This window comes from Chaetura pelagica, unplaced genomic scaffold (assembly GCF_000747805.2).
Source record: "Chaetura pelagica isolate M959 unplaced genomic scaffold, ChaPel_1.0 scaffold37, whole genome shotgun sequence".
Classification (NCBI taxonomy): domain Eukaryota; kingdom Metazoa; phylum Chordata; class Aves; order Apodiformes; family Apodidae; genus Chaetura; species Chaetura pelagica.
Window position 1 is genome coordinate 953,789 of NW_009954567.1, and position 13,226 is coordinate 967,014.

General features: G+C 38.3%; 1 protein-coding gene across 1 annotated transcript in view; it reads right to left on the reverse strand.

Annotated features, from left to right (window-relative positions):
* SLC38A9 (solute carrier family 38, member 9) overlaps positions 1–13,226 on the reverse strand; it is a 38,069-nt gene that overhangs the window by 3,598 nt on the left and 21,245 nt on the right. The window contains exons 11-12 of the mRNA XM_010005342.1: positions 7,607–7,720; positions 5,900–6,048 (exon numbers count right to left, since the gene is read on the reverse strand). Of these exons, the coding sequence (XP_010003644.1) occupies positions 5,900–6,048; positions 7,607–7,720 (263 nt within the window). The remainder of the gene's footprint in view (positions 1–5,899; positions 6,049–7,606; positions 7,721–13,226) is intronic.

Genomic DNA, 13,226 nt, shown 5'->3' on the forward strand with positions numbered 1-13,226 from the left:
AGGGAAAGAAGGACCAAACGTTTACTGCTTCTCTAATATTGCTAAGGAAAGCAAATTAACTGAACTGTTCACAAAAAATGTGTTTGCCATTAAAAAATACTTCCTCTCCCCACATATACAGCAGATTGCAAATCTTACTGTCAGCAGAATTGAGGTAAAATGTTTACTAACACAGAAAATGCTGGTACTACTTCAATTTTTTTTTCTGAGACTAAGTTTTGTAGCAAGAGGGAATAAAAAGAGTGCATGCTCAGTAATTTAAAAAAATTGTTTTGCAAATTTGGGTCAGTTCAGAACACTTCAGCAGAGAACCTGAAAAATGTCTGAAGTATTTTATTTTGGCACGCTTTAAAACTGAAGATGTGATTCTGTAGTTCAAGTTGTTGCTTTAAAAAAAATTAATTCTAGCTTCCTACAATTTCAAAAGCAAAGTGGTGTATGTGAAACATCTTTCAGCTTCTTGATCTGTGAAAAAATAATTGGGTTGGGGGGCGAATGCATTTTGGCTCAGCTGAAAACAACGGTGTCAAAATGCTGGAGCCTCCAAACGATTCAGTACTTCCATAGTAGTGCTTTGAAGTTTTACTTGTTATTATTAAGAAAAATCTTCAAAGAACACCAAAATCAAAGGAAAAGGATTTAAATCCACTTGGTTTAGGGCAAAAGATTACACTGTATTTCTTCCCTGGAACATCCCTGCTCATTTTTCTACCTTTTTGAAATAGCACAAGTTGTAACCACATTATTGGACAACAGGTGTTTAACCTGCAAACCCTTTCTTTTACCTTGGTAGATATTCATAGCTCATCTTAGCTCTGACAGGAGAAAGCCACATTCTTAATACATAGAAAAACATTATCATTTAGAAAAAAAACCACTATCCTTCTTAACAAAGAAGAACATGATATCTAGGGCTACTAGCAGCTGTATTAGTTGGGGCAGTATTTTTCATAAGATTGTCAGTTTTGTGCAGGTGTGCCCAAAAGAGACGAGCACTTCTCACAGCCTGTTCTAACTTGCTCAGTTCTAGCCAGACACCACCTTACAGTACAATTAATTGTCACCACACACTGCAAAAGGGCAGCCAGAAAAACTTTCTCTTTTTGAGCCATAGCATGCCTCCTTAATACAGCTGTAGGAAGAAGAGCATTTAGATGATGTTAGAGATAAGAAGGGATTGATCCCTCTTTACCTAACCACACTGCTGGCACAGAGCTGTTTTCTAAGCAGTGTAACCTTCTTCCTTGTGGTCAATGGCAGAAGGTCAATGGTCAATTGTGTGGCTGACGCCAAGGCTGGACTGTCTGCCTGGGTAGCCTGATTCGGGTTGCTGCCCTGAGGCACAGGTTGGGTCGCCTCAGGGAGGCTTTAATTCAGAAAAGACACACCCAAGGCAACCCAAGTTTGGCACAAGGCGCTTTTACATTGTCCTCAGTCTCAACTCTCAGTTGGGCAGTTGAAGACTCCTTTTTTCTATAAAGGGAATAATTGCTCACCTGAAAAATTCTCTCAGAAACTAGCAGAGAGGAGAAAAAAAAGAAGGAAAAGACACAAAAAAGCTTTCCTCTAAATCTTGCTTTTCAGCTTGCACTGCAAGGTTAACCTTTCAGATGGAGAGAGTCCAGAAACAGCGTGGTATGCCAGAAGATCATCAGAGGGCTTGCTATATCAAGTTATCTCCTGCAGAAGTGCTAGTTACAGTTAAGCCACTGAATGTCAGTGACTACATATATCTAATTGACTTCGGCATTCTCAAAGTAAGAATCGTAACAAAGACTGTGAAACTTTATTCTTGGGCAAGGGATATGTAAAGAAGCTGATTTTAAATCCCCTCTGGTCAGATACAAGGAAATTAGAAGTGCTGGATTCAGTACTGGGATGAATACACAATCAGGAAACAAGAAAGCGAAGGAATAAAGAAAAACAGGACCAATTAAGCAAAGCTTTTTGAAAGATTACCCTATCCAAAAATGTGTCGCTCAAGTGACATTGATTAAAACACTATGAATCACAGCAGTTAAGAAGCAAGGCAGAAGCTAGGTGAAGAGCAGACAACTAACCATGCATGCAAACGGCAGAAATGCATTTCATTGTAGGAGAAGATACACATCTGTGGGAGAACTGGCAGGGCTGATGGGCTACCAAGGAGTAAAGGGAAGACAATCTTTAAGAAAAGCCAACTGATTTCTGTCCATCAATTTATTAATGTCTCAGAACAGGGAAGATGTTAAAAAGTTTAAAAAAACCTGAGCAGATGACTGTATAAAGCATTGTAGGCATGTCATATAATAATCAAGGGAATTATATGTCATAAATATAACTGTAGCCAAGAAACAAGAATTTAAAAATTAGTTTTGTCTACATATAAGAAGATCCAAAATCACCTAAGAAACAGCAGATAAACTACATGCTTCTGGCCCTAAGTCACCCATTAAATGACGCCATTGCAAACATATCTATCTTACTTTAGAAAATAATTTCCCAATACACAACATTTTGGCCCTCCCTTACCACACCAGAGAGAGAAGAATGAACAGTTCCTTGGGTTTCATCCCAGTATGTCACTTTCTGTGTTGTAGGCTGTACACTAGCATACATTTTGCAAAATGAAAGGAGGAATTAGGATGACTTCTCTTGCCTCTAAATGTTTTGTAGCATCACAAAGGCTTTGTGATGACGCCTGTCAGAAGACTACTGTTGCCAGTGTTTCCACACACACTTGTTTTTAGGATGGGCAGAGACAGGTGAACTGATCCTGGCACTTAAGAGGAAGGAGAATCCTCCTCCTTAGAAGCAGGGGGGGCTTTTGCTCCTCTACTTCTAGAGGACACAGGACTCTCTGCTTCAGAAAAGCTCCCCTGAAGTTGAGTAAATGCTTCCTCATTGTGACTCAGTTGTAATTCGTGGCCTACCAGTAAAAGCCAAATTATGAAACAGGCTGCTGTTTTTGGTAGAAATTGCCTTGGATTACAGCCATTGTCAAGATTTAAGAATTACAAAACAGCAAATACCTTAGTGCCTTATCATATCCAGCGACATATAAATAGCACAGTAAAATGAGTTAAAGCAAAGAATCAAATTGATCTGAGCAATACAGTCATTACTAGGAAATAAACCCATCTGTCAGCTCTTTAAGCATGTGTACGATCAAGTTATTCAGTCAACAGCCAGTTTAAGATGCATCCATCCAGAATCCCAGGAGCTCCAGCTAATAATAACTGAATGGTTAACTCCATCCATAGCAGTAGTAGGTATCCACATCTGCAAAAAACTGCGCATATGAAGAAGCCTGGCTTTTAATATCAAGGAGCTTCCAGTTACAACAGGGACTTGAACCAAAAAGGAGGAAGCATTAACTTTTTTTTTTTTTTTTTGTAAAAAAATAAATAATTGGACAATTACAGCCATAAGGTGAATTTGTAACATTCTCTCTGCAAAGGAGACTTAATATAGGAAGGATGCACCTGTGGAAATATAAGCAATTTAGCACATTGAATCACAGGATTAAATGAGTCTAGGTTGCCAAGAAAGAGCCTGAAGTGCACAATCAATACGAATTCAGCACACTGCCCTATGTGCTGTTCGAGCAGATGGATAGATATACCATCAGTGTACACCCTCTCTTCCACATCCTGAAAATAAAAGCAGGAAGAGGTAGAAAAAAAATAATGTAAACATAAAGAATCAGTCACAAAAATACAGTATTTTAAATTGTAGGGTTTGTTTTTCTTTTAAAGATCTTCTAGCAGAACAGCACAGAACCCCTTTTTCTGTTCTGCCCTTTTATTACCGCTTCATACTTTTGGTTTGCTATTTACATAAAAATTTTCTACATTCAAATGTGAGATATACAAACATATGTACATACATGCACATATCTAAGAGCTAAAGCTGAGTCTCTGCACGTCATTCTTCTTATTGCCTGAGAACTGCTAGCCCTGGACAATGGAGATTTCTGTAAAAAAAGTTTAGTACGTACAACAACTAGAGGAGTGCTTGTTTTCCTTCACAAAAACTATGGAACTTAGTATTTCCAAATAGGTTTTTCAGGGTGGATCAACATGCTCCCCAGTGACACGTCTGTTTATGTCAGTAAGCTGCTACTGTACATTTGCAAAATGTTTCCCCATAAAAGCAGCTCTGGGAAAAACCCAGAATCCTACAATTCTTCCTAGCAAGGTGATAAAGGCACAGTGCTACTAAAGGACCTTCATCAGCTTTAGCTACTGGTGAGAACCAGTCATCAAAGGACATTTCACAACCAAGTAGTAAATCTTTACTATCCTCTCAGAGGCAGGACCAGCCTTCAGTTAGTCCCTATTGCATAGCAAAATTAAGGGCTAACCTTGCCAGTTGTAAATGCACAGAAGCTAAAGATTGGAGGTCAGCTGCATGCTATATTTGAATACCTGGGATACCAGAGACGGATACACTCCCAGCCACCTGGAATTTACCTACCTTATCACTACAGGTTGCAGCAATTTAAGTGGCTTCTGAGAAACCATTTTTGACATCTAAGAAACTTTAAATACCTCCCTATAAGGAGTCTTAAAACAAGTAAAAAAAACCCACAAAAAAACCACCACAAAAAAACCCACCCAAAAAGCCCTACACATAACAACAATAAAAAAACCACACGACCAAAAAAAGAAGTGAGTTAAGCTACCAGCAGGACATTCTGGAGAGAAGAACAAGGAAAGTACTTGAATCAGTACATTTGTCATACCATGAAGGCTTAAAACAGAAAGCTGGACTTCACCTGAGAAGAGATTGGTACGAAACTGGAGGTTCTAGCAGAGGGCATGAGGGAAATTAAAACCATTCTGGTCAGGGATTAACTGAAGGGAGGAGTTAGGAAGAGGCACATCCACACAATATAAAGGACATGGCTATTTCCCAGTGGCTGTGAAATCCATGTTTAGCACTTAAATCAATGGCCTTGTTTCCAATAGTAACTTGCAGTAGTTACTAAAAATCTCAACACTGAGCTGTAGGCACTTATTTCACTGGCTAATTTTAGGCATCCAATTTCTAGACCTTCTCATACCTATTTTAGTACCTAGAAGAAACCTAAAATTTGGAACAATGTCTTCCCAGACCTGTATGCTACTGCTTATGCCACAAAGAAAACACACATTTCTTCCCAGGATATTTTTTTCCTCTCCTCCATCAACAGTAATTCACAATGTAAAATAAGAATCTTGGAGAAAAATGCCTACTTCTCAGCTGGGACAAATTCAGACAATTCTCCAAATATAAATGTCCTAGGTTTTATTTTAAACAAACAGCTAAAATTGAAATCTGGATCAGCGTTTCTTCCCTGCAGTTCTGACACTTGAACAAATGCAGGGGTGTGGCTCATCTCTGAAATTAGCATGTGAAAACCTATTTTTATAAGCATACCATCAGCCTAGATAACACAGTTAACTTAACTACTAGCTCTGTTTAAAAACAGAAATATGATTATTCATTATGCTCCATCAAAACACACATGGCACCCTGAACAGTTAATATCCAGAGTGTATGATGTTCTTCACAGCTGAAAGACTACTTGATGAAATGCTTCTACACAGAATAGTTTTTTTTCCCTGTACAAATCTTCAGTTGCTGGTATAAATGCATAATACAAAGCAATCGTGTTGACAAAACTCCTCTGGTTATTTGCAAAATGAAGAACTAAAAAATAAAAGTACCCCCCATTCTGCTCTGCCAAGCTGTAGCAGTCCTGATCTGCAGCAAGAGTTACTCTGCATGCCAATTCATCCCGACTCTACAAACATTGTGAAATTAGCTTTTGAAACATACTTAATGCAGCAAAGGAAATCCCCCAATGCTCAGCCAAATTTCTGACAGCAAAAGACCAGTTAATCAAAGTGTGCCAAGCTCTCAGACTTCTTACCTTGGGTAAGCATCCCCAAAAAACTGTCTTAACAGCTGAACTCGTGCCAGATAGCCCAGCAGTGGGTATACAGTCATCATCTGGAACAGCAGGAAGATTCTTGCCACAAATGACATGATGTCATCACTGGGAAAGTTATCTAGAAAATTCTAAACACAGGAATAATGTCACACTTACCAATGGCAGCTTGATTACACATATCTGCTAGGTTTTACTAGATGTATACATGGGAGAGAGAGATAAAGGCAACTACAAGTGCTAAAGGAATTTCAAACGATGAAATACCCTCTTCCTCTTTTACTATTGCCTTGCCATCAAATACCAGCTGATTTTTTTAATATTACAGTGCTGATGTAAGCTTTCATGTTAGCATTAAGGATGCAATTATTTTCTAATCTTGTAAATAACCTCAAATAATTAAGGTTGTGGAAGGGCTGCCTGATTTTTTTTGGTAAATGGGTTCACATAACAGAATCACAGAATGTTAGGGGTTTGAAGGGACATAAAAAAATGATTGAGACCAACCCCCCTGCCAGAGGAAGGTCCTCTGGAGTAGGTCACTCAGGACTGCATTCAGGTGGGTTTTGAAAGTGTCCAGAGAAGGCGACTCCACAACCTCTCCGGGCAACCTGTTCCAGTGCTCTGTCACCCTCACATTGGAGAAATTTTTCCTTATATTTATGTGGAAGGTCCTGTGCTCCAGCTTGCACTCTCGCTCTTACTGTCTGTTATGTCATATCTAGATATTAAAAAGTTATTTAACCAGTAAAACTGGATCATATAGAAATGGTAAAGGGATCATATTCTACAAGTGGGAACATCTGAAAAAGTAGTGTAAGACTTAAGTATCATGGAAATATACAAATGGCTTAGTAAGTACTTAGGATTACTACAGAAAATAAAAAGGGAGAAAACCACTTGTTACTTTTTGTTTAACTGTGGATTTAACCTCATGAAGCTTTTTCAAATGGTTCAAAAAATTATTTCCTGGTTAAACATTTGTACCAGTTCTAACTAATCCACAGTCAGAGGAAGCCTTTAAATGCTGCTTTATTGCTAAATATTATGCAAGAGACACAGAACACCTGGCATAAAATGGATCACCAATTGGTAACTCCTACCCTTAAAATAGTTCAGTGTGTGGGAATCAGTCTTGCCTATAAGCAGAGCTCAGTAGCATTCACACTTTCATGTTGTACTACTATTTGAAGAAATCTGCTGGCAAGGCTCACCACAGTGTTGAGACTCCAAACCTACCCATAGCAAAGACTCCTATCTAAAAGAGCTTGCATTTGCATTACATGTCTTCATTTTGAGTAACTGAAATCATTCCAATGAGAGGGACTGGTCACTGCACACACAAATAAACACAAACAAGACTTTTCAGGATTAAAGAAATTAAAGAAATCAAAACCTCAACTATTCACTTGTTCACTTTGGTCCTTTCTTCATCACTTTCACAGAGTATTTATTAAATGCTTGGTTTTTACAGAACTACTGGCAACCAGAAATAAGTATAAATGAGATAACACAAGCATTACTCATCGGATTGTGGTAATGCCCATGAGGGGTTAGGCAACTGACCATAGTCAAAAATCAGATGTGTCTGGCAGGGTGAGTCATGAAGCAAGTGCAGCAGCAGTATTAAAAAAATACATATTTACGAAAATATCAAGAGTAAATATATACTGCAGTAAAATATCTCACCTGTTCAATACATTCTTTGGATAGTGGTGGTGAAGGAAAAGATGCAAAAATTATCACTCCGACATACAGATATGTTAATCCCACCAGGAAGTATGCAATAGAGAGGTCTCTCACCTGAGGAAAAATAAAATCTCATTTGGTCAACACTGACACACCAAACAAGGCAAAATAAAAACCTCATGAGAACATTCCTATTGCATTTTATTATGGTTACTTTTATACGTGTTACTATTACTTTTATATTTTAATTTTTACTTTCTATTACTTCAGTGGGGACTTCAAACCTGGCCCTGGACCAGATCAGGAAGCTGCAAGAAGACACTCCAAAGCAGAGCTACACCAAGCATTACCTATCTATCTGCATAGAGGAAAGACACTAAAACACATATGCCAATAGGTCCAGCATCTTTCTGCTGGCCACACAAAACACTCATCAGTTCTTAAAACATACCAACAAGAAATCTCTACTTTTTTATATTCACCTGTTCCTACTAAGAGCCTTGGGACACACAGACAGCTGTCAAAGACAGAAAGCCTATCAATTACCTACGTTAAATCTCTTGTGAGGACCAAAATCTTGCAATTAAAGACATCAGCCTACCCAACTGCAGACACAATGTAAAGGACGTTTTTTAAGAAGCTGCTTTGAAACTCAGGAGGATGATTCACATGCAGTTGTTCCAAACCAGAAATGAATACATCAGGCTTCTGTATGAATGGCATGATAATTGAAGACATAGCTAACACACCACTTAAAAAATACAAATAAAGCACAAATAAAACAGAAAGGTATAGCTAGGCACAGAGGTATGCAAGTCCTTCAGCTTCAGCCCTATATTTCACAATGACTCTTTATAATTTAAAATTGCCTATCCACTGTATTACTGAATTTCTGTAAACATTCCAGGTAAATGCACTAAACAATAATCAAAGATTTTAAGGAGAGGGTGCTGAAGTCAGACATAAATCATATTTAATTATACTACATGTAGTTAAATATGGATCTAAACCTTAATATCAGTACTATTTCTGAAAATTTTGACTATATAAAGTATCTAATATATAACAAGACTGTCAGCTATAGAAAAAAGAAGTTTTTTAGCAACATTTAGTGTTGGAAAAAAGCAACAAATCTACTCAAGTACTTGACAAAATTGCAGAATCCACCTACACATCAGAGTGACCTCATAGCAATGTTTTTAGTTGGGTACTCTTCTACGTCAGTTCTGTTACTTTGGAAATGAAGTGGGAGATCACTCGTTTCCAGTTAATAGTTAACTATAGTCTGTATAAGCTTATGCTATACCACAAAACACTCATTACCTTATAGCAAACAGTTTGTTCAGCTGCTCCTAATCATCAGCTTAAAGGATTACTAGTAACGCTTCAATACATTATCCTATTTTCATGTGGCTGAAAAGTAAGTCTTTCTAGCTCAGGTACAGCACCAAATTATTAGGAAAGTATAAAGTGCTAGACTACAAATTTCAAGTAAAATTCAGAAGGAAGCCAGTTTTTCATGAGGAAACTGGAATCCCTTGCTTATTTTGCCAGTGCTTTTGGGATAGAAGATTGATGCCTGCAAGTTGTGAGGGCAATCTGAAACAAAATTCTTACTGCTTCCTTGTGTCTGCTCTTGATTAAGTATAGATAGCTGGTGTGCTATTACCTCTGATTATACTAACCAGTTCATGTTCCTACAGATTTTAATGTTTTAATCTGTACTGAAACTAAGTGCTAAGATAATTTTGATAATGTATTTTTATGGCACGTAACACAATAGACCCTTCTCTTCAGGAGTTGTCACCATACAAAGAATAACCAGGTTTTGATTTCCATAAGCAAGAAGAAAAGAAATACTGACAACTTGAAAACCTGAATTTCTTTTTTCTCATACATTTATCACTCCCTTGTAAACATCTGCTTCTGCAGACAAGGTGTTTGTCTTTGTACAAGAGTATGTATTTGTGTATATAACAGGAACATCTTTTGATTACTGTTCATTACTCTACAGGAGACATGGGTTTACTCCCTAAAGACCTTGACTGCAAATACTGTTTAGACAGCATAAAACAAAAGGACATATGGAGAGAGATAAAAGGATTAAAATTAAGCAACAGAGCTATAATCGCATTTGTCTATTTAAAATTTTATACTAAGATGTTTCTATTCAGAATGGATATCACTGTGGTGGAAGCTGCCAAAGCATAAGCAACAGGGCAGTCCTCACACCTAGAGTTTATAATCTAAGATTCAAATGTAGAAAAAGTGGTTGAAAAGAGGAAGTATTTAGAGGATGAGAGTGGAAGGGAAGTATTAAACATAACATGTAGGCCACAGTCTGTAAGAATCACAGCTTACCACTGCCAAGACTTTGTCAAATACATCAGAACTTAACAGGCAGATTCTGAGGTGGAACTTGAAGAACATGTGTTAGCTGTACTTCTTCCTGACCAAAAGCTTCTCTGGTCAGATGCACAGAACAAACTGTTAAAAGTGCCTCTGGAAGAACAGAAAATTGAGTGACTTAAGCTGCCAGCAGCAGCAGAATGAAATCAGTAATCAGCCTCCTAACAAAAGGATGAGTCTGGTAAATCAGGTGGGGCTAACAAAGAGAATTCTCAAAGTCCAAGACATTATATCACATTCACAGACTAGTATCCAGGTGCAGGGTGGACTTGCAGCACAGGACCGGATGCAGCACAGTGAAGGATCTGTGGCTCTACCAATATTTACTATGTGATGCTGAAAAGAAAAGGCAACTTTCAAGCCTTGTTTTCGCTGTTTAATGCCATGGAGAAAATAGTTAATTTTTTCCTCAGTACCACTGTGACAGCTAGCTTGTAGAGTTGCTTCTTGGATGGAGAAGCCTATATCTGTGTTTAGTAATTATTACCACACTAGAAAAAATACCTTTCGATCATCTCATTTCAGACTGGTCGCTTCTCAAGAGATGCTGCCTCTGTAATATCTCAACAGGACTCTGATCTGTGTAATAAAAACTTAATTCACCTGTTCCAGGGCAAGTGATAACATTTAACAGGATGACAAAAAAGGTAATTCACCAAGATGCATAATGCTACGCATAGTTTTGTTTGGAAAATAAACCAATGGTAGGGCAGGGTCAATGGAAGCTCACTCTGAATACGACAATAAACAGTTTCTATAAAGTAAAAAATTAGAATTTCAGAAAATAAGAACCACCCACAGCTTCATGCCTTCTACAGTCCCACCTGGACAAGAAACATCTCCCCACTTCCAGCCTTTCCCCCAGATTTTCTACAAATGAGCGTTAGGAGACAGCCTGTAAATCCTGCTCTGGACTTGTGCGGCATCTCTCAGTTTCTCAGGGAACCACAGCAGATGTAAAACAGGAAAAAGAAAACCAAACAAAACCCCCAACAAATCACCCTTTTGTGGCTGTGTTAGTTTTTTATGCAATGAGTTTCCAAACCGTTGATTGTGCAGTGCACAAAAACTTACACAGATAAATAGCAGAGGACAGCAGTGACAGATGGGACAGGGAGTTCAACTCTGAACTGCAGACTAAAAAACCTGCTCACAGGACTTCTTGAGGCTGTGCTGCTGACATTTGGCTTACTCCAGCACACTGTTTTTCTCACACCCACACCACTCTACTGCAATAGCAGCCAGAAGAACCCTTCTTCACGTGCGTTTTAGCTTTGGGCAATGATATATGCCTGTGACCAGACTGGAAGCTGCCATTTTGGATTTCTGACTCCATAAAAGGAATGTTACTGTTTCTCTTTTTTTCCACCTCCCTGAAGAGTTGCTCCTACGACCACTAGCTTCAGCAAGTTACAAACAAAACTAACATAGTACCTTTCAGTTTGCCAGGTTCTGTGCTTTTTCACAGAACTCTGATGGAAGTGACTTGTTAACAGGTCGATCCAAAAGAGCAGAGTCTCCAGTCTCCACGTGACACCCCATGAGATACTGATACAAGAAAGCACCTTGTTGATGCAAATGCACAGGAAAAAATACTCTCAAAACCGTAATTTATGACAGAGGTTGAGACTCCTATACATATGTAAACAGCCCACTTAGTCTAGCAGCTTAGTGAAATAATCACAAAACTCTAGCTTTTCAAGAGTTGAAAGGCTCCTGTACAGCTACAAACAGAGAAGGCAATCTTTAGCCAAACAAAGCTCCTAGAAGGGCCATGCACAGATTTGGTTTCCTATTACAAACCCTTTCTGACATACTTAAAAGGTGCTCCTTATGTGCAATCTGAACACTCTTCTGGGATCCATGTTATGGGGGACTTAGAAATTCAATTTAAGCCCCATAGCGGGCATTCAGAAAAGATGATTCAAATGCAGACACTAGTTTAATCCTCTTTAATACAGGAAAATAAAGCTGAAGAAGATTCCAGGTGCTTCTCTGTGCAGTTGACCACTTGCTCCGATATAAGCGCACGGGGAAAACTCTCAGTAAAACTCTGGAAGGTGGCACTGGCGTTAGGCCAGCTGATTGCTGGAGTGACCAAGCCTTTACGAATTTGAAAGCCACTGCTAAAGAGAAAGAGAAATCTTGCCCTTTTCCATATCTTAAGTATTTCTTAAGAAAAGTGAGAGGAAACTTAGTTTTCTTCTTCCATAGCACCACTAAAGCCCTCTTAAATTGTTAAACTATTTTCAGAAATGCTCATAAACCCCAAGAAGCTTTCCTGAAGGAGAATTCATAACTCCTTTGCAGAGCTGGTAACTCACAAGCTGGCCTTTGTTTATACGGACAAAAAAGTAACTATGCAGATTACCAGAGACAAAGGTCATCTCAGGACATAATGTGCACTTCTCCTCTGAATAATAAAATCAGATATATTTTATCTTCTGTGTAGGAAACTGGCACTAGGTGGCCCTGCTTGAACAGGGGCATTAAATGAGATGACACCCTGAGGTTCCTTTCAGCTCAACCATTCTGTGTTTTAGTACACCTAATATTTAAAAATCTCTGTATGTTATTGTAGTTACCTTTACAGCTAAGATTATAATGAAGCTCAGTAAGAATCCTGGAAAGTAGGGAGGAAAAAATTAAATAATAAAAATAATTACAGTTAAAATGTACTCTAGACTCTTTAGCCATATTGCAATGAGAAGACATTAAGAAAGAATGAAGTTCCATCCTGATGGGCAGTACATAACTTTTTCAAGTGCAAAGGAAAGATTCCCAACCCAGACTTCAACTTTGAGGATTTCCTAAATCATGTCACGTTTCTCTAAGAACCTTGGCTTGGATTGTGACACAAAACTACTGCAGCAACTCTGAGAAAAGATATAATCTAGCCCTCAAAACTATTTTTCAGGATGCTGCTAAATTAAGTCATGTGCTCAATCTTCTCCAGCATTTTTAATTAAAAAATAGGTCAGTTTTTCTGGAGTCTTAAGACATTGTCAAGCTTTCTGCCTCTTGTGTGTTATTTGGCCACTTAATGTAAGAATCACCACAAGTAGCTCTAGGACAATCTTCGATGCTGCCATTTGAATAATTTTGCAATGCACCTGTTACTTGTTGGTAGCCAGTGAAAAATACATATAACTAGTTTCTTATCAGATCACAAGAGGAAGTTACATTTTCTGAAGCTATTACAGTCCCTGGA